This window comes from Atractosteus spatula, chromosome 9, assembly GCF_055471065.1.
Source record: "Atractosteus spatula isolate fAtrSpa1 chromosome 9, fAtrSpa1.hap1, whole genome shotgun sequence".
NCBI lineage: Eukaryota > Metazoa > Chordata > Actinopteri > Semionotiformes > Lepisosteidae > Atractosteus > Atractosteus spatula.
The window spans coordinates 9,716,625-9,737,992 of record NC_142714.1 but is presented as its reverse complement, the minus strand read 5'-3'; the positions used below and the strand labels follow the sequence as shown (position 1 = coordinate 9,737,992).

At 37.1% G+C, this 21,368-nt stretch overlaps 1 protein-coding gene across 1 annotated transcript in view; it reads right to left on the bottom strand.

Annotated features, from left to right (window-relative positions):
- The window catches only part of syndig1l (synapse differentiation inducing 1-like), a 30,425-nt gene extending 9,357 nt beyond the window's left edge, over nt 1-21,068 (bottom strand). Inside the window, exons 1-3 of the mRNA XM_088925263.1 lie at nt 20,037-21,068; nt 10,859-11,362; nt 749-886 (exon numbers count right to left, since the gene is read on the bottom strand). Of these exons, the coding sequence (XP_088781389.1) occupies nt 749-886; nt 10,859-11,275 (555 nt within the window). The 5' untranslated portion in view covers nt 11,276-11,362; nt 20,037-21,068. The remainder of the gene's footprint in view (nt 1-748; nt 887-10,858; nt 11,363-20,036) is intronic.
- Between the last annotated feature and the right edge of the window lie 300 nt (nt 21,069-21,368).

Sequence of the window (21,368 nt, the reverse complement as noted above, 5' to 3'; positions counted from 1 at the left end):
CAATGTGTGTGTTTGTGTGTAGGTTGCTGATTGGAAGAGGCTCTTCACTTCGGTCTTTCCCAAGATCCGTCACCAGAGACAGGAGCTTCTTTTAGAGTAACGCGGTCAGATCAGTCCAAAATGATTATTTGTTTGGTTGGGAAGACCATGTGAAGAAGCATTGGCAATCCAGCACTGAATACACGGAAGCAAACCGAATAAGTGGGTGAGCAGAATAACATACTAATAGGGGGCGATAACTTGTTTTTCCTGAATAACTCTTTAGGTGCAGCAAATAAAAATAAAAATCGGGGTTATTATTTACAAATTACACAGTATACTTAATCACATGCCTAATGCTTTATAGCGACATGCACACAGATCATGGCATATCCTTTAGCATAGTTTCCAGCTTGGATTGTGCCTAGCACTAGAAATCATGAGCACTAGAAATGATGCCGAAGCAAATGTTGTCACCTCTTATGTACACATTATTTAATTTGAGCACGTTGCCACAAAGCATCATGCATGTGATTGTAACGTCTTGTGTAGCCCGCATATGAAGGGCTTATGAAGCCATTACGCAGCAACATTCAAAGAAAGCTTTACCAATAGTCGCCTTTTCCGTTTAAGAAAGTTACTTTCACTCAGGGAAACGGCTGGAAATAAGAAATCGTAGCACCACCAAGGCAGCTCTTGCAGTTACCGCATACAGTACCTTCGAACCGAGGGAACAGGCCCAGCACGCATCTGGGAAAAAGACCCTTACCCCCTGGGAGAAGTAGAAGGCCGCGATGCCCAGAGGCCAGAAACAGCAGAGCATGGAGAAAATGGCCAGACCCAAGTGGTCCCGCGGGGGGATCATTATGAAGTTGTCTTCGCTCTCGCTGTCGCTGGAACAGTCGCTCTGTGGAGACATCAGGGTGCCCTTTACTTTGCTGCCCCTGGCATTGTTGGAAAAGGCATTGTTTCTTTTTTCTGGGGGGATACATCCATCATCCAGCAAGGCCTATATCTAATCTAAGTATAAGGTAATACTCACTTGGCTTGAAAAATATGTACGTCTTGTCTTATGTATTATGTATGTATAAAAAAAACCCAACACGGCATAATCATTTACTCTTGCCTCAGCTCACTTCCTCCACTACTGTGAATTATTATATCACTGCTATTCATAATCAATCGCTTTGCATTGCCCCTTTAAGCATCAATAACATATGTAGGTAAAACTGAACATTTCAATTCAGTAGCAATGTAGTAGCAATTGCACTAATGGATTCAAACAGAGGAATCTCTCAAACTGAGGTGAGAATCCATGAGAAACTGGAGAAGTGAATAGGTATCAATACCTGCTTGCCATGAGTTCCCAGCTCAACTGATTGGTTCATCTAGTGCAGAAAGCAGCACTGCCCCAGGCAGTCAAGGTGTAGTTGGGTAACATCTTCATTCCCATGTCCTAACAAACCTGCCTAATTAGTAATAGCTGTTATAAAATATTGAACAGATGTGTTTTCCAAAAAGGCACAAGTCATTTTACATCTCGAACATATAAAATGAGTCTCATTAGCATTGGTAATGATCAGATTCAGATACTTTTTTTTCCTGCTGCATTTTAAAATTCAAAGGACAAGCCTTGGAATTTCTTTCTTGTGCTTGCTTGTGCTTGTCTGTACAGAATAGTATGTAATGTTCTGGATATTTTCAATAGGACCGTCAAGTTCTTTCTGATTTGACAGTGCAATTTTATTTAAAACTGCGACTTTCAATACATCAAATATTTATATATAGTACATTTCAGTTAATGTAGAATGGATTTCAATACATTTATGCCCATAATGTCCTTGAAAGAAATATTTTTAAAAAAATCTGAAACATTATTAATTCAATGTGACTGATGGCTTCCTTTTTTGGAAAGGCACATTTTATAGCGAGCAATTCTAGGAAAGTTATAAAAATGCTTTTCTCTGCTGTATTTATTCTTTAGCTGGTAACAGAAAATAGGACAGTCATCTCCATCCTTGCCAATGATATATTGCTTTCTTTCCCACTAGAATGCTAGAATAGCACTGGCTCAGCTCCAACCCTGAGAAAGGCACCTGTGATCTGCTACAGTATTAGTAGGTCAAACTGCAGTGGAGTCTCTGGGGAGTTTCTGATTCTATCACAGAACCACTTTGACCATCTGGATCTGATGATTTTATAGCCTTGTGCAATAAGGACTGGTGCCACGTCTTCCTCCTACAGGTGAAACAAGAGTGTAATGCCAACACCTCTTTGGAAAAGTCACCGATAGTAGCATAAAGTCAAATCTGTCTGTTTAGGGGGAAAACCAAATATTTTCTGTTTAAACTATCCCATTTACAAATGCTTCAAAAAGATAATTCTGTGGTTGCAAATCAGAATTGCAATGAATGATTTATTGCATTCTGTTAACAAGGGGCTGTTTGTTCCAGTTCTGGTAGCTAGTTTATCATTCATAAAGCAACCCCTACATAAAAGCATATTAACAGCACCTACATTAAAGGGTTACTCTTTTTCCATTGTCAAAGGCTGTGGGCAGGTTTGGGTCAAGTCCTTTTTAAATACTGCAGTTGACTGAGAATATGTGATGTTAGAAATTATTATTATATAAAGTTTTTTTTTAAAGTTTCCTTAATTTAGTGCTGGTTGTTGAGGGAAAAGAGAACAGCATCAACTGCCATTTCCTCAGACGAAAATGCTGAAATATTTCCCCCATATTATCTCCTCATCCAGTGGGATGAGCTCTGTCTTCTTTAGTGCAGCTGCACACATCTGACACAGACAATCAGAAAGGCAGCGAGCTCATCATGATTTGAAGTCGTTCAATCTGCCCTTGTCATGTTCTCTGCCATCACAACCAGCACACAGCTTGTGCCTCCTGGATGGCAAAGAATTTGTATTCTGTCAACACTCATGAGAATGCTGACAGATAAAACAGGATTAACTGATTGTTTTGTCCTTGTGAGGTGACAGGGAAAACAGAAAAAAAGACGATGTAATTTACGTGGCAAATTGGCTTCACGGCATTAGAGAAAGAACCTTTTATTCCCTTTCTCACTTTCCTTTTTTGGAGCTGCATTGTACAATAAAATAAGTTGCACAGACTTTCAAAAGAAACAGTCAGTTTCTAGTCAGTTTGCTAATTCTTTGACATTTTCCTTGTATTGTTTTAGCTTCTGTCTTCTGTTCCCTGGCACAGTATGTCAATGACGAATGGGATATTTAATGGGAAGACTCTGTCTTTAAGTGTTTTGGTCTGACTTCAAATTTATGAGACGTCAGTTCCCGGAGTGACCTTTTGGGAACGAAACTGTCGCCATTGTGTTATGCTCATGTCTGCTCCTGTTTGTATAAATAAATAGCCTATCAAAAAGAGAATGCATTTATTACTCTTGTTATTGTGCAAATCAAAAATAATCCCAGGGACTAGATGGAAAGAAAATAAATGGAAATGGATGTTCTTGGTGGAAAATAAATGAGGCAATTTAAAAGGACAACAAGAAAGTCAGGGAGTCTGGTGTTCTGTGTTGCTCGATGCAGTGTCTGTAAAAGCTTACCAGCCAATTATAATTTTACAAAAGCATGAGTCTCAAGCAGAAATGTCACTCATAATATTTCCCTTTGTGCAATGGGTATAATTAGCTTATGATAGTCTCTGCATTTATTAGCTTCCTTAACATCATTTTTTTTTCCAGAATGGGGGCTCTGACGTATCCTCAAAGTTATTCCACAAATGGTGCCCAAAACACGCTGTGGTGCAGGGGGTAGCACTGGATCCTTGGTTGAAATCAGACTCTCTCTGTGTGGCATTTGTATGTTCTCTCTGTGTTTGCATCAGTTTTCTCCAGCTGTTCCAGTTTCCTCCCACGAACATGCTGCCCAGGTTAATTGCTGTCTCTAGGTTTCCCTCTTGGTGCATATGTGAGTGAATGTGTACTGTACTGTATGTGTGTGTGTGCTCTCTGATAGTCCAGGGTGTGGCCCTGCTTCGTGCCTACCGAGTCTGACTGGAGCTCTCAGTGATCCTCTGTGGATAAAGTAGTTAGAGAAGATGAATGGATGGTGTGCAAAATGCTGCATTTCAGCGTGTCATTTCATCTGTGCGTATCTCATAAGGAGATGCCAGGATTTTAAATCTAAGCCATCTGTCTGAAGCCTGTCCTTTACTGGGTGAATGAATCCCTCAGCTAACCTAATGCAAATTTATATGCAGGGCTAATATAACAGCCTTATTACTCTGTTTAAAAGCAGGGGTTTGCTTTTGAGAGCACAACTGTCTAATTAATACAGGCTTTTCTTCAGTATAGGATCAATTGTGAGATTGTGCTAGCAATTTAGTATTTTAATATCCCACAGCTGTCTGGGCTTCGGGTTCCTACTGTAAACAGCACAATCAAATAGTGCTCTACTCTGAGTGTCATTGAGTGATAGAGTAATGAAGTGACTTGTTATGAGGCCTTTTTTTCACTAGCAGCAATACTAGTATTGTCACTGAAGTGTAACTTTAGAGCTTCCCAATATGTTATGAGAAAAAGGAAGAGGAAGACAGAGAGGCTGCAAGCAGTCACCTGACCAATTGCCTATTCAGGTGATGGCATGCAGCAGTTAATCCTTACACACTTTTGGGAAATATAAAATCTACCAACTTGCTCCTTTCATATGTCAATGACCAACATTAATCAAAACAATTGCAGCTTGGAGTTCCTTAGTCTACTGAGAGTACTGTTCTGTTTTATCTCTATTATAATCTGTATAAGATTTGTTTCCTTGCTCTTGCTTGGATAGCTTAAGGCCTACTTTTTAATTGACAAATTCTTTGTGTTTATGTAATATAATAATTCACTGCATACATGTATAAGGATTGATTCACTGTGAAGATATTTGTGAAAATGAAAGGTATAGCATCTGTCAATCTCAAGCTGTTCATGGATACTGAATGCTGCAAAAAACTGTTTAAGTCTGACAGTTTGTTTTCAAAGCTGGCTCAGAGATAAAGCCATTGTTGTTGTTTTTAATTAAGAACATAATTAATTGCCTTGTGGCTCTGGTCCAGGGAAATGGCTGGTCTGTTAGATGGATTAAAGTAAAATTTAGATACAGCACATAAATACAGTAAAAGAATATAATGTAATGTTTTGTAGGCACGAAACCTGAAAAGATACTGGCTGGGACTGAACACTGTGTAAACTGGATACGTCACTGCTAATAATGCAGGACCTGCTTGTAGCAGATGTTATTGTCCATAGCCTTTGACATTGAGAAATATGACCTATCTGATTGGGCTGCTCATGGCCAACAGTCTGATTGCACATTGCCAAAGGATTTGTGCTATGAACTTCATTCCCAGTTAATATTTATATAGTGATTGCAATCTGTTTGTATTAGAGCATCATAAGTATATACATTTAGCATAAAAAGAAGAGATTTTAAGACTCATGAATTGAATTCACATTATTTGCCACTGTCTTCTACACTGGATCTTATTGACCCCTTTTGAATGTCAGAGGTAAGAAAAAAAATCATTATTGGCCTTGGTTTGACATAGTAATAAATCCAGCCTTCAAATCTTTGACATGATTGGTTTTCTTTTCATAAATTCTGCAGAGAAATTGCTATTAGGCTGTGAGCACCAATGAATGCATTCTTCTCCTGAGGCAGGATATCAAGGCTTATCTCTGGATGTCTCTTTTCCTCTAAATTTAACCAGCAGACATAAAATTTGACATAGCCCTGTGCTGCTGTGACTGCATACACATAAGCAGAGAAATGCTCAAAGTGTCAAAAGTAAGGCTACCACAGCCATTAAGTAAGCTTGTACATTATACTAGTCTTATGTAAATTTAAAGTTAATAGATATGCAATATGTAATAAAAAATATCTGAAGGCCGTTAGCTGCAGATGAACAGTTAAAAGAATGGGGGTATGAGTATGTTTTCATTAGGAATGCATTGAACAAAAGAAGAAGCTATTGCTCGCCTTATGATCATTTCAATTTGTGCCTTCCACACTGATAATTTGATTTGTGGACTAGGTTGTATCATTTCAAATGTTCAAAACTTTAACAAATCAGAATACTTCAACAGCATTGTTCTCTCAGCCATTGGTGCTGTCACCCCTTTCCACGTTTCTAAACAAAGGATTGCTAATCAGATGGCTGTGACAGGAGCAGTCTGCAATACAGACTAGACAACATCAACTACAGGTGTCCAAGCCTCCCTCCACCCTGGATCCATGCAGCAAAAGGCTCCATTTAAACAATATCAGGATAGAGCATGGTGTTAAGTTTCAAGGAGGCACATTCATACCTATTAGGGAGACATGAGCATAAGAAGAATGGAGAAAATGTATCTGCCCGTTCAGGTTAAAAAAATGCTATTTAAATAAGATGTTATCCAAAGTGTTTGTCTAGTACAATCAGAAGCCTTTTTTCTGTATTGCAAAATTTGCTGGCAGTAATGCAAACTTGAAACAATTATATTCTTAACTCTGAAATCATCAAATATGGTAGATGAGACAGGCTTGGGAGACAGTGTCTTCACACACTATGATATCAGCACCCAATGATACACAGCGTTGAGTATTGTGAACAGAAATAGTGCCACTGGTTTTAAAGGTGAGGCACACCAGAGGTGAAAATAAACCCTGATGAGTGCCCTAGAAATAGGAGACTAGAAAAAGCACATTTTGCCTATGAAAACCATTGCTGAAGGTTTGACCTCTAAAATGAAAAACAGTTTAAGGGAGTTTAATACATATAAACAGACTGTTAGATACCTAACTTTGAAAATATAATGTTAGTAAAACTATTATAAAAATATACTTCAGAGCACAAATATTTATTTAATTTACTAACCTTAAATCCTAACTGAATTTGCAAAAGAAAAACTAAGCTTTAGCTTTAGAATTATGCTTTACAAATGTATTTCTTAACTTAAGAATATTGATCATTTCACCTGAAATGGTTCTCCTAAAGCATCGTTAATTATTTAAGATAAGTGTGGGGCTATGAGACAGTAAAATTACTGAGCTTGGTGCTGATGTTGACACAGACAGGCCCATTATTATACAGCAGTGATTAATTAGGCTTTTACGACTCTAGCTTTCTAATAGTTTTGTCTTTACTGCACTTTTCAAAGATTTTTGTGTACAAAATATACTAAAGGATGTATTCTATAGTATCCCACTTACATAAAAATCACAGTTCAGGGTGCTGAAAACAAATTAATACAGCTTAGAATGTCCAGACCTTCTCAATTGATTGCACAGAATAACACAGCCACCTGCCAAGCGTAGTTAAGTTCAGGAACTAGAACAGCTCCCGCAGAGACTGTGGTTCTCAATACTGAAAGTTTAAACATTTTTGTTGTTTTATGTACCACATCAAATACTATTCTAAGCCACATTTTAAAAACCGTATGTTTCTTTGTTGTGTAGATAAAATTGGCTCCAGCAGATCCTCATAATCATCAGCATTATCAGCAGGTTTGAAACTTGAAGCTTTTTCTAGATAAAATGCCAACATAGATGGATGAAAGTGTTATCAGGTACTTTTGTGATCAGGCTCGCCTCACATGTACAAAGAATAATGACTGCACATCAAATTAACTCTAACGCTTCATGCTCCCACACCTGAAATGGATCTCCAGTGTCCTGTGTTCTCATTTTGACACTATTGTTTCCCTCGTCTGGATTCCGTTTGGATTCAGAGATAATGAGCGTATGGAGGCTATCATTAGGCGCAGAAGAAGAGCAAACTAATTTGTAACAGTGAACTCTAGTGAGGACATGAGTTTTTCTTTTTAGAATAAGGGAGTAGGATGTGATAGTATTTATATCATTTCAGTGGAATGTCTGAGTCTTAAATCTCAGTCAAAATGCACAGTAGGACTAGCAGATCCTTGTATAGGTTAGATTATTAGCACAACACATGTAACTGTAGAGGTTACTAGCAAGCGGCACTATCAGATTAGGTTATTGATTACACTTTTCTGACCCTAGACAGATACTGAACAAAGTCTGCAAAATTCTGAAAGGTCCTCTTCAGGTTCAACGCAATGCAGATTACTGATTGCCTCGTTAATGTCCTTCTTAGTTCTAATGGGCATTTTTAAATGAACTTCAATGTACATATGTATAAAGCCTCAATAAACTACCTCCAGAAACTCTGTGTGATGGATGTTTTTGTCTGTTCTGTAAATCAGTACAAGTACTCTGTAAAAGAGAAAACGTAGATAGGACCAAAGATGGGGGAATAATCTCAATGGAGATATCAACTGCAAATTTTCATGTTCCAATGGAAATGCATCACCATGCATTGGGATTCAAATATATGACTGGTTTATTAAATGAAATTATGATTATATTTGAGCCAAAGTATCATTTGGTCTAAGATCTGAGGTATTAAGGCTTCGTTAGATATGATTGTGCAGCTGTAGGAGTGTTTGTGCATTTATTTTCTTTTGTCTGTAGGAGGAATAGCTTAGGTGGGATGATTAGATGTGGACTGTTATATTTACAGCAAGGAACATCATAATGACGGCTGCCTAATTCACTCTGAGAAAATAGCATTTGGGTGAAACAGTCCAGATGTAAAAATTCTGGGATTCAAAATGCAGCTTTCTGTGTTCATAAATTACCCTGTGCTGCTTAAAAGCACAAACAGGTGTTTGTGTGATTCATGTTGCTTTTATAAAAAAGCTGTAATAGCTGCTGAAAGTTCTTTGCTGCAGTGCCTCAGAGGCTCCAGCTGCATTTGTGTCGAAACATTGCCATGCAAACAATCCAGTTATTCTTTCAGACTGACTGCTCTCAAAATCAATAGTCATTTTTTTCTGCATTGTGAAGATGTGCCTGCTTCGAGACTTGTTCTTAATGTTCCTCAAATCCTTTCCCTGATCCTGAGAATCCATGGCACCTGGATGGCCTTTTGAATGTCGAGGGACAACACCATGTTGAAATGATCACTTGTGCACTGGTGCTAGGTAATTGATTATGGTCTTCTGAGAAATGAGTTATTCCCGAGAGAGGTCTTAAGAAAGATCAGCCTTGGTAATAGAAGTGAGTAAGAACTGGAAAGGGTAATGCTTTGAACTCAATACTTTCGAACATGGTTCTCTTTCATAAAATATTTGATATATGAAAATGAAAAGAAATATCTGTATACTGACTCTGATGCAGAGTTTTTTTTTCTCCATGTCTAGTTAAAAATGTATGTACTGTATTTCTGTTGGGTTACACAAAACCTACAGGATCCAATACTGTTCATAAATCAGTGTATTGCAGAAGGATGCTGTCTGAGGTAAATGATATTAATGTGTTGACATTCAATATACTTGCAATACTGCACAAGTCATATATAGTAGAAACCTTTAACAAAACAAGACAATTTCCAAGCACATGAAAAAACTACCAAAACAAAATATGAGTTAGTATTACATTTGTTCACATGATTTTATTCCAGCATAAAGTCGCCTCTGTCTTCACTCAAACAGTGAGCTGAAAGTGAACTTTTACCACGATCCTATGTGAATTAGTGTCATTAAAGGAATGTAGACCATCAGCTTTCAATTCTTTTCCTATACTTTTAGATGTGTGCTACCAATATGGATTATATTGCTATTCAGCCTTTATCTTCTATGATGTGTGGGATCACAGCATTCAAAATGTTGGAACTGTTAGATCAAAAAACTCTGGACAGAGTCTCGACTGTGTTAACACTGGAAATGACACAATTTGAAACTCAAAGGTCTGTGAGCTACAAAAAGGCAAGTGAACATACTTGTATCCTGTGGAATACACACAACAGCATTCTGATGACCTAGTCTTTGGCAGTGAAGTCAGACTTTTCTTGACTTCTCTTGAAGTCTCTTCTCTTTTACGTTCGGAAATAAACAAGAATATGAACTATATCCCAAATTGAGGTGTTTTCTTGTAAGTCTGAAGTAGTGACTTATAAATAACAGCACAACAGCAGCCCTGACACAAGCTGTGTTCATAAGAGGGCAGAACTTTGCCACTTTTTCAATGTGAGCTCTGTGACTTACCCTCACCTGTCTTTATTGAATCCCATTCCATTAAAACAATATTTGCTAAAATTAGGTGGTGAATCATATTGTTACGAATGAAGGAAGCCAAGGTTTTTGGTCTGCTGCTGTATATTTTAATACAAAATTAAGAAATCGGGTCACAGTAATCATACTGTAAACCCCCTAATGGATTTCACATGGCAGTCTTGATTTAGTTTCTGTAATGTATTTTTCCATTAAAAAGAGTGAGACTATGCAAGAGCTTGGATTTGTAATCTAGTTCCAGGTTTCTGGGATAGACTGAGGTTTGACAGATACTAGATCAGGAAGAAAGGTGGAAAATAAGATTCATTCCTCTCCCTGTGGAACAGAACTGAGTCAGGGATGCGGATGGGTTATGAGGACCCCCAAAGTATAAAGACATAGAGTCAACATTGCAGAGTTATTTTTTGTGAAAAAAATGTTGAGTGAGAACTTTAACTAAACAACTTTTAAATTTAATTTTATACCTTCAAAAAGAAGGTAATGTAACACTGGAATGTACCACACAATGCAAAGTATAGTAAAGCACAATGAAATGATGGTACAGTACACTGATTTGTGATGGAAAAACAATGCAAAATGCACAGTATAAAACTAAAATATGAACAGGCAAACTTCAGCTTGGAAAATGTTTAGAGGACTAACCTCTTATGAATGTAATTTATACCCCTTATTAAAATAATCTCCAGCTACGTTAAATCTTCTGCTCAGTACTTTGCAGAGGAATGAGTTATCATGTTTTAAGACATGGTACAAAATACCTTTCCCTCTCCCCACCACCTTCAGCTTACCTCATATTCGTGGTACTCTTCCTCCTCTACCTCATAAGACACCGTTTGGATTTTCACATCATTGTCACCCAGTTCTAGGAGTTTAGACTCTTGATCTTCTGTGTTTTCGACAGTGGAGTCTTTATTTTCTGTGAAAGTGGTCTCGCAACACTCGCTTTTATAATCCTTGTTTTTAGCATTGGCTTCATCCTTGTACAAAATGAAGTTTGGCCGGTAGAAGGCTTCTACTGCAAGGTGCAGCGATGTGGCATCGAGGAGTTGGTGAGTCTTGGCTTTGCTGGAGCCGTTCACAAAGTAATTAAAAATGTTTTCCTGGTATTGGTTGCTGGGAAAGTCCCCCTGGTAACTGTAATCGCCTTTGACATGTTTGCTGTTTTTGTCCAGGAGTGGGTTCTGGAGCTCACTCAGGCTCTCCATTGCAGGGTGGATTCTGTGACTGGCCAAGGGAGATGGATTGTAACAAATTGACTTGACAGGTATTAATGCTGTTCAACAGGCCAGGAGCTGTGAAGATTAAGAGAGAGAGAGAGAGAGAGAGAGAGAGAGAGAGAGAGAGAGAGAGAGAGAGAGAGAGAGAGAGAGAATGGAGATATTGAATATGCTTCTTGACTGGGTACATATCGCAGACAAGCAGTGTGATAGGTTTCCCTTCCAGATTGACCATGACTTAGTGCATTAATCTGCTGGAATCAAGATGTCAAAAAGGGACTGAAACGTCCTTGTTTTTTCGACAAGAATAGTTGTAATAATTGTATAATGGTGTAATAATTGTTGCAACAGGTAACAAGCTGTCTTCTTATTATAAAAAAAAATTCTGGATTTTTGGAAAAAAATATTTTAAAAAAAGCTTTTTAAAAAAATTTCCAACCTATACATGGTGTTATGCTGATACGGTCTTTTTTATTTTAACCTGACTGTTGATGTCACTCCTGATGAAAATATCATTTTCTTCAATGTACATTCCTTTGAGGTTTAGGTTAATGTTTCAATTAATTTCAATCCTCTAGCAGTTGCCTAACAAACAGTAAGACCTTAATAGGTTTTTAATTAAATCAACAGGATTTAAAGACAATAAAGGCAATAAACAAAAATGCCTGAGGCATATTATGCAGATCACACTTGTTTAAAAAACACCAGAGATGCAGAGATAGCTATGTTAGGCCTTGTACACAACACAGAGCAGTCAGTGGAGACCAACAAAGAATATCATTGTGTAACACATACTGAAGACACAGACACTGGAAAACCATTATTCTTGTCTAATACTCGAGTGGTTTTGCACTAGCTTTAAACTGAGCTTCTGTTGGGGGAGTGTGGACATATTTTTCTCAATTTAATTGATCTATCTACAATGCCTATATGAATATTAACTAGTTCTTACCATTTCCTAATGTTAGGAAGCAGTACTGTCTCAAAAGACCTCAGATTCTGATTAATTTACATTTAAACTAAACAATGTAAGAATAAATCAAATTAGAAGTCTCTTTTTTAACACTTTATTACATTGCTTTAATTCTTTTAAATGCTATTTTAATCACAGCATTATTCATATATAAAACTGTTCAAGAGTACTATATTGGGCATCAAGAGAAACTTACAACCACCAGCAAAATCCTATAGTTATTATGAGGAAAATGACGTTATTTCCTTGCAGTAGGTACACAGACATTTTATTGAACAGACCTGATACATGCAAATTTCTTTATGCTGATTAACATTCATTAGGGGCTTTAATGTGAAAGTCACACTAGTAGTGTATGTGGCTACTGTTGGACACAATAAAAGCTGTTCATCTGTGACGCATGAGGTTGCAGATGCTGTCTTGTCCAATTCTTGTCCAATTCTTGTCATACAGCCTGTACATGTGTCTGTTTAGTATTCTTTGAGCCCTTGACAACACTTCATCCCAGTTTGTCTCCCACAAATATTAAGGTTTTGAGATATTCAGTGGGGCTCACGTCTGGTGAGTAGGACATTTTTTAAGAAAGTTGTTCTTCCATGACCATCATGAGGAGGTGTACTGTCCTCCTGGAATTTTGTCATTAAATGGTGAACCCACGGGAAAGTTAGCAAGTGAAGTCCCACGACTTGATCACTATATACTGTGCAGTTAGATCCCCAATCCCTACAAATGATGTTCTGTCATGACTAGACACTCTTGCCCAGACTGTCACACTTATGCCTTCCCATTATTTGGTCTGTTGTACAAAGTGATCAGTGTGTCATTCTGTATGTCTGAGACACTTGAAGGATGGTTCTTACAAAACCTTTCAACAATACTAAAAAGTACTTAGCCTTACTGCTAAAAAGTCAACCATGAGGTTTTGCTCTAATATACTAATGCAACTAAGGCATTATTCTTTTGATTAGTGAGGCCTACTGGTTCCATGCAATGTTTTTTTTTCTTGATTTGCACCAAGCAGCTAAATTTACAAAATGGAATGGAAACCATTTTTAAAAATTTCCTGAAGCAGTTTCTTTTTTAAGTCTTTTTTCAGTACCAGAAAACATGTTTGCATTAGGGTGTACTGACCTGTAAGTGTGACACTGATTACTGGACATGCAGGTTAGCATATTAAGTACAAAAACATGACTGCAAAGGGTGACCATAAAGTATTCTGTACATGACTCTGAGTTAATGGTCACTATGTTTGAAGTCTGAGGTCACCTGAGGTCACCTGCTTTCAGGCTAATTAATAGAACAATCAGCGTGCTTGTTTCAGAAAAGGAAACTGGCAGGCATTTTGCCGTTAAAAAAACAGCACTAAGTGCATTCGAGGTTTGTAGATAAATATGTTATGATTGCCTCTACAAGAGTTTTTTTTTCTTAATCATTCCATTCCATTCATCAGTGGCTAAAAAAATCCTTGACTTCCGGGGAAATTCTCCTTAATATTTTCCAGCATACCTTCAGGATGGTGAGCAGATTTGAATACAAACCAGATCTTGAATTCTGATTCTTTAGGTTAGACAACTAGCCTGTGCCTGTTTTCTAAAAACCATTTTTTGATACTAGTGGACTGTATATAATTCCATCATTTTCTGTCATTCCAGTGCTATCTTTCCTATGAATGAAATAATAGCAGATGTTGCTGTGTTCAGTCGTGCATATCGTAGACAACAATGGCACCCCTCTGTGAATTTATTTTCATCCCATCAACCCAGCATTGTTATTCCATTCCAGCCTTGAAGATGGAGCAGGAGACAACAAAACACATTGGTAGAGTGAAGCTCAGTCATTTCCTCTAATGTAAAGACTTGACAGTGGGCCTATAAAATAAATTAATAAATCAAAACACAAGGGGGACTTCTCTAAGTGCAGAAAAAATGAGTGTTGTTTTGAAAGCAAAATGCAATGTCAGGTGATGTTCCTTTAAGTGAAAAATCAGTTTGTTTTTCTTAAGCATCTCATTTTCAGCCTAATGTAGCATACGACTAAACAAATACACCTACTTTCCCACTTCAACAGACATAAATCAGCATAAAAATAACTTGCTTCTGTACAGAACTCATCAGGTTGGTCCCAGGAGGATGGCAATAAAAAGAGTCCATTATACTTCAGGATTGTATTTTTTACTATTTCTCTTTTCATATGTAATCTTGGATGGATTTTGATATGCACTATCTCAAAGTCTATTGAAAATTAAAATGGAAAATGGTTGGATGAGTTTAGGTTCTTAATCGTCATTTTTCTCCCAATCTAGAAAAATCCACTATTTAATCTCAGCTCTGTTTGTTACAGCTCCTCTTATGCCTCAATCAATAATAGCTTTACAGAACCTCTGACCTACTTTCAACCTCTTTATCTTAAAATAGATAAATTCGCTTTTTAAAAGACCCATGGGTCTGCTCTGTTGAACTGGGCACTGGTGCGTTTCACTGCAGTTTCACAAACTTTCTGATATTTTATTGTGAAAAGCGGTAGAAAAGGGAAAAACAAACCCTTTGAGTCATGTTATAATACACATGAGAAAAAACAAAAGCAATTCAAAGAATCAACGACACATGAAATCTTCACATAATCGATTTCTATTAAAAGCACAAAAAAGTAAATACACAAATACTATATTATGGTAAAATACATCTTGACCTTACAAATGCCACTTTATAATCTTGATACCATAGCAAGGAGTTTATCAGATATTAACCTTTCCAGCTTTATATTAGAGCATTTCATAGACTCTAATAAAAGATGCCAAAACATTGTTAATGTCTTTGGATTAATCTGTGTGGCAGGATTCTTAACTCACCTGCTTCCCAAAATAGAAAATCAATATTAATTTGACTGCATAAGCCTTTCCTTTGTTATTTAAGTATTTTAAACTCATTTAATGCAGCAAAGGCATGTTCAACAAGCAAGGGAAGTTAATTTCTGTTAACAAATATTAAGGTTGGGCAATATAAATAATCTGCTCTGAGCTTGGAAGCAGGCTCATAGCATCACCATAATCAAAATTCAGACATTTCAGTTAATACTTGGATTATAAGATGAGAAATGTAAGATTTGTTGACATAATAATTCAATCTTACATGTACAGTATTTAGGTCTATTTATTGTCACTTATGTAATTAAGCAATGAGCCACAAACACAACACTAAATAACTGTTCAGAGGAGAGATCTTCATAGATGATAAAATGTATTAATCTATCCAAAATGTACGCATACAAAAGCTTGTATTCTCAGGGAGAGAGCAGATACAATTTACAGCACAAATTATAATTGTTTCCCTCTGCTATATATGGTGATGGATTTCTCAGAGCTCAGTCTGATAAAAAAAAATTTCCAAGGAGCTAATTAACCTTACTTTAAAGGAACTAACAACAAGAAGTTTGTCTAGGATTGACTGACAGGTTTCCTTTTTAAATAAACATTTGGTGAGATTGTTTTGTTATGTATTAAAAATGGTTTAATAGATAATTGAGACATTGAATACAATCAGTTATTTGAGTAGATCCAATGGATTGTCACACCATCTATCAACATAACCCTTCAAGATAATCTGCCCACACTTGTTTTTAAAAAAACACTGCTTCTCCAAGTTTAAGTTTAAGAGCAGTGTTTTTACTCAAAAGCCTGAAAATGTGTCAGTCCCAGCTTGTCTGCTTTTCTAAAAGTAATTTGAATAGTAAATCGGCTCTCTTCACCTAGTACATAAATCCCAAAGGTGTGCCTCTGCTGCAGCTGGTAATGACATGACATTTCAAACAACATGTGTCCGCTCTGTGAGAAACTAAGAAGAGAATAAAAGACTATAAGTAGAACAGTTGGTGGCAAAGGGCAATCTTTAATTCAGAACCACCTTTTCCCCACTTTTAAAATAAGGCAATTGATGATCAATAAGTATTGATATCTGTGTCATAGTGGCATCTTCCACTGTGGGTCAAATTTTAATTCTGCAGTGCCAGGCAGCTGTCACTCAGAGATTCTTTTACCTTTCTAGGGCAAATTCATACTGCGAGAATCAAATGTGTTTTAAGACTATGAACTTCAAATTTATGTTTGATATAATGGAAGTGTGCCTTTTATTCTTGACACGTGTTCTTAGTTGCTGTTATTTTCAATAACTGGGTTGGTTTCTCACAAAGGGTGGCAAAGATCACACAGCATACTGTAAATGAGGGAGGACTTGATGCTTGTAACAGCCAGTGTACATCAGGATTCATAGATAATGCATCACCCCTACTTTAAGAGAATAGAGGATTTTGGTATACATTGCATTGTTATGAACACTGCTAATTTTTTTTTCACTTGATATGGTGCACACATTAACAATGGCAAGAATAAATCTTGAATTATAGTTTCCACCATCATTCATTAATATGAATGATTCATTAAATCCCTATGAAAGATGCTGTATATGCACATATAGATCACAGTATGAGCACCCAATACACTACCTTTCCACCTGCACCACATCTTAAATGAACTTTACATTTCCTACTCATTTCACAAGCTACACTCTTCCTTTTTTTTCTTCCAAATTACCTGCAACCTTTTACCATTTGTGTAGGTGTGCTGTCATTAAAATATCACAACTTTCTTTTCTGTATCTGGGCACAGATGTCAATTTCTTGCAAATGCCAGATTCCTCTCAAGGGATTGTTGGCAACTTAATAATTTTTTTCATATGATTATATGCACAGGAGTTACTCACAGGAATGGAATGATCTGTGTTAACTAGCTGAATGACCCATTAGTCATATCACAGACCACGTTTGCATCTCCTGTGGTATATATTGTATGGCTCTGAAATGACATACAGTATACCAGCCTGGTGCCAACACACTTTTCCATCACATACTAATGGCCTCTGGACTTCAGTGTATGTATTTTTGAAATTACATATTACTAATCCTATAGAAATATACCCCATGAACTGCAAAACAAGATTTGTACATTCAGTTGCATAAATATAGGTGCATATCTATGGTATCAAACATTATAGAACAGGTTATTACATTAATAAATGCATTTACCAATCATGTTCCTTCTTATCAATTCTCAATGCAAACACAAAAGGTATAATAAATATTTTTTATATATCCAATATACAATTTAACATAACTACCTGAAATATTTACAAAGGAGGCTATCAATAATTTCCTTGTAATTTTTTTCTGTTGGCTATTTGGAACTTGATGATTCTTTTATAAGAATGTTGTGGCTTTATGGAGTATTGATTGTAATGGTGATTACCTGAAATGTAATTCTCAAACACTCATATACTGTACAATCAGATGCATCTGCACACAGCACAGCCAGACTTTTGCACTACATATGTTATCCATTATATGAATCTACACTTTGACAGGCAATTGCATTTTGTATTACATATGTCTTATGTATTCTTCCTGCTATATATTTTCCTGAATCTTTTAGTTTGAAATACACTTACATAGTATTATTAGTCTTAAATAGTAATGCCATATATTAATATTATTTTAAGGCAAATATATATATATATATAAATGTCAATTAAATATTTATAATTTCAAATGATTTCTGTAATGGAATCCTAACTGGAGACATTAGTAATGCTACCATCAATCACAAATTTTCTCTTAAATGCCAAGTCACATAATTAATGCTGTTGCCTAAGAAATCGGTCATCAGTCACGAAATAATGGGATTTTCAAAAAATGTGTGATTCTATATCTTTAACCTTTCAGAGGTATTCTTCAAGAAAATTTACATTTAAACTCATTTTGAGTGCAAGGCAGTGTTGGGTTCTTGGATATAATTGTGATTTTCATGCCAATCTCCATGTTTAGTTTGACTAATGATGATATTCCCCGACTTTAATGAATCTCATTCTTTCTAATTCAGGCATCTTATCTACTCTTTTTGTAGAGTATATCACATTTTTTATTTAAATGTGTCTCAAAGGATGCCTTTCTGCCAGTCTTCTGGTAACCGTGAATTCTATTTCACACTACATTACACTATAAAAGTTCCGTTTCATGTCTACAAATATTCCATCACAATGATATGTGAGAAGCACACATACTGTATGTAAAAATGCATTATATATATATATATGTGGTACCAATTTTGCTTCCCTTACTAATACTGGAAACATGTTTGGGGTTGTACTTTAATACACACTTTTAAAGCTGACCCATTCCACAGCTTGAAAATGAATAGAAATACATGATTCTGTAACCATTCTTCAGACATTATTAGTGATCAGTACAGGACACAGACAAGAACAGCATGCCCTGAAGGACTACATTCATGCACCTATCTCTGCAAATCTCGATCCTTTTGACAGTCTATGTCTTTGCTGTCTTTCTCACCTTTACCAGCCTCTGACAAACAAACACAGGATTTTGTGTTTATTATGCAAGCATTGCTGACAGTCAGAGCTACAGTCAGTAATAAATCACCTTTAATAACCCAGCGTTGTAGCATGCTTACAGACTGTGCAATGGTCTCTTCCCACAAGACTGTGTTGTGCCTTGTGCAGTCCCTACTCCTGTATTCACAACATACCTGTGGGATTTCCAAAATGCATTATGTGAATCCCGCGTACGAACCTCTATTGTTCTTTAGACTGCGAGTGAAAATGAGCAGCACCTCCGCGTGCTCTGTAGAGTAGCACAGTTTTAAAATTAGAAACCGGTGCTCGACTGCAATGAACAATCTGCTGTATCCACCTCTCCCCAGGACTGCGCTACATGACAAGTCTAAAAATAATTAATCGCTCATATATGTATAGAGCTTTTCATCTCGGAGGATCCCAGAGTGCTTCACACAGAGTAGGGGACCCTCTTCATTCACCACTGAAGTGCAGCACCCAGCTGGTTCGACATGTGGTAGGCATTCTGCAGCAACAGCCCCACTGCACAGTAGATCAGGCAAAGTGAGAAATTAATGAGTACTAACTGGATGAATATAAAAGGGCTGGATTACACAAGCCTAGAACTGAATGTGGCCAAGGCACCAGCATCAACACCTCCTATGGTACAAAGAGAGGCCCCGTAATCTTTAATGGTCAAGTAATGCAACACATGGTTTAATGTGTCATCTGAAGGAGGGGTCTGACCAAATCTCACTTTCATCCTTGACAATGAAACCAGTCCTTAAACTAAATGTTTCACTGCAATCAGAGAAAAAATATAACATGGTACATTACTAGAGGGGATGGCTTCCAGATCAGTTTTGAAAAACATAACATTGTGGATGATTCATGCTATATTTTTGTGTATGTTTACAACGTGAATCCATTTTTCATTGAGATAAACTAAGTTAGAAAAAAGCAAAATAATGTACCATCCAGGGGACCTTAAATGAGAATATGCAGAAACACATTCACACTCATTTTAACATTTCATTTCAATTCAGTCATGTTTAATCTAAGTGAATTAGTACTTTGTGTTAGTTGGTTGCTCCGTATTCTACAGTAAACCAAAAATATTTACAAATTCGTATTAACTTCAGCCATGATCTCCTTAGGTAATCCAAGCTATCTGCTGAAATACAGTGTCTGCCCGGAAGAGAATTTCGCCAGGCGAAGTTTATGTTTTTATTTATTCGTTTTCATTTTCCTCAATTCTTGAACTGAGATTTTAACAGAATAAAAACACAAGACTATAAAACACTATAAAAAACACTATCTAAAACACTTTAAAAAACGGATATCCATTAGAATTAAAAAAAAAAAGTAACGTCCTTACCTGAAGTGTACAGTGCATCCCAACGCAGTGTGAATCCGGAGAACGTGTCCGTGTAACATTATATTCATTTTAGGACAGTTGAGAAGCTATCCGTTCCAGTCCCTAAACGAACTTTCTGCCTGCCCTTAAAGGCATATTCTTAAATCAGCCCAAAATTTTGATTTTCTCAGCCTTAATTTCTCCGTTTTCTTTTAATTGCGCGAGACTGTCACAGCTGCGACGCCTGTACAAAAGCGCATTTTCCTTCCATAGTTACTAGTCTGCTAAAAGCTTTTTAGGTCTTTATGTCAAACTGTGTACCGTGCATACGTAGTTTATCTCACCTCGATTTATAAAATACCGTTATTGCTACTTTTTTTCAAGGCTGTGTTATGTATTATAAGGGCGATCTTTGCGTTGAAGCACTGTTAACTGTACAGGAGCACATTATCCAGTGTTCTGTAGTCAGCCTGTGGAAACGACTATTTGTTATTGAGTGGGAGATAAGCGAGGTAAAACATTCATATAGACTTCAGTAGGCTAGCCAGAAACGTTTTTGATTTGGGATTGGGATAATAATACGGAGCTTTTAGATTAGTTTTTCAAAGTAAAATCACTTCTAGGGCTGCCAGTATTTTTCCCATTGAGTGGGAAAAATTGTTCCATTTGAGTGGGCTGTTACCTATCCAGAAACCTGTAATCTCAAATCCCAATCCTGTCGACCTGCTGGGAAAACAGAGTCCATCAGGAAATTGTTTGCTAAAGCTTTACCTTCCCTTCCCTAAAAAAAAAAAAAGATCGGACCTCGCACGTTCGCTATTGGTTTTTAATCTTCTAATATAAAGCCAGGCGCTCTAGTCGCTTTTGCGTTCTCTTGTCTTCACTCCGTTTGTACTGCAATTCATCATGCACACCCAGCTCTGTGCCCTGAGAAGGATTATCACGTCGCTTTCCTCTGGCAGTACAGAATGTTAAGATTCGCGTGATCAAGTTTCCAGTCTCCAATGCATCACCAGATGATGCCCCCGCTGCCTCGAATCTGAGCACATCTACGGAATGTTGTTGAAATACAGGGTGGACCCGCTGCCGGTGACTTGAGTCTCCAGACTCATTACGCTGCACAGGCTCCTTGTCTGGCTGCGGTTATTGGACCAGCAGGTACGCTCTCCCGCTGTCTGTATCACCTCAACCACTTCGCTGGCTTTTTGTCATCATACCAATTATTTCGTTCGGTCCGCTGCCCCCACTTCCCCTACCCTTCCGCGCAGGAAAAAAAATAAATAAAATCCAGTCTACAAAAATCCGCTCTTGCAGTTTCACAGGAAATAATAATAAGCCAACAATAAAATAATT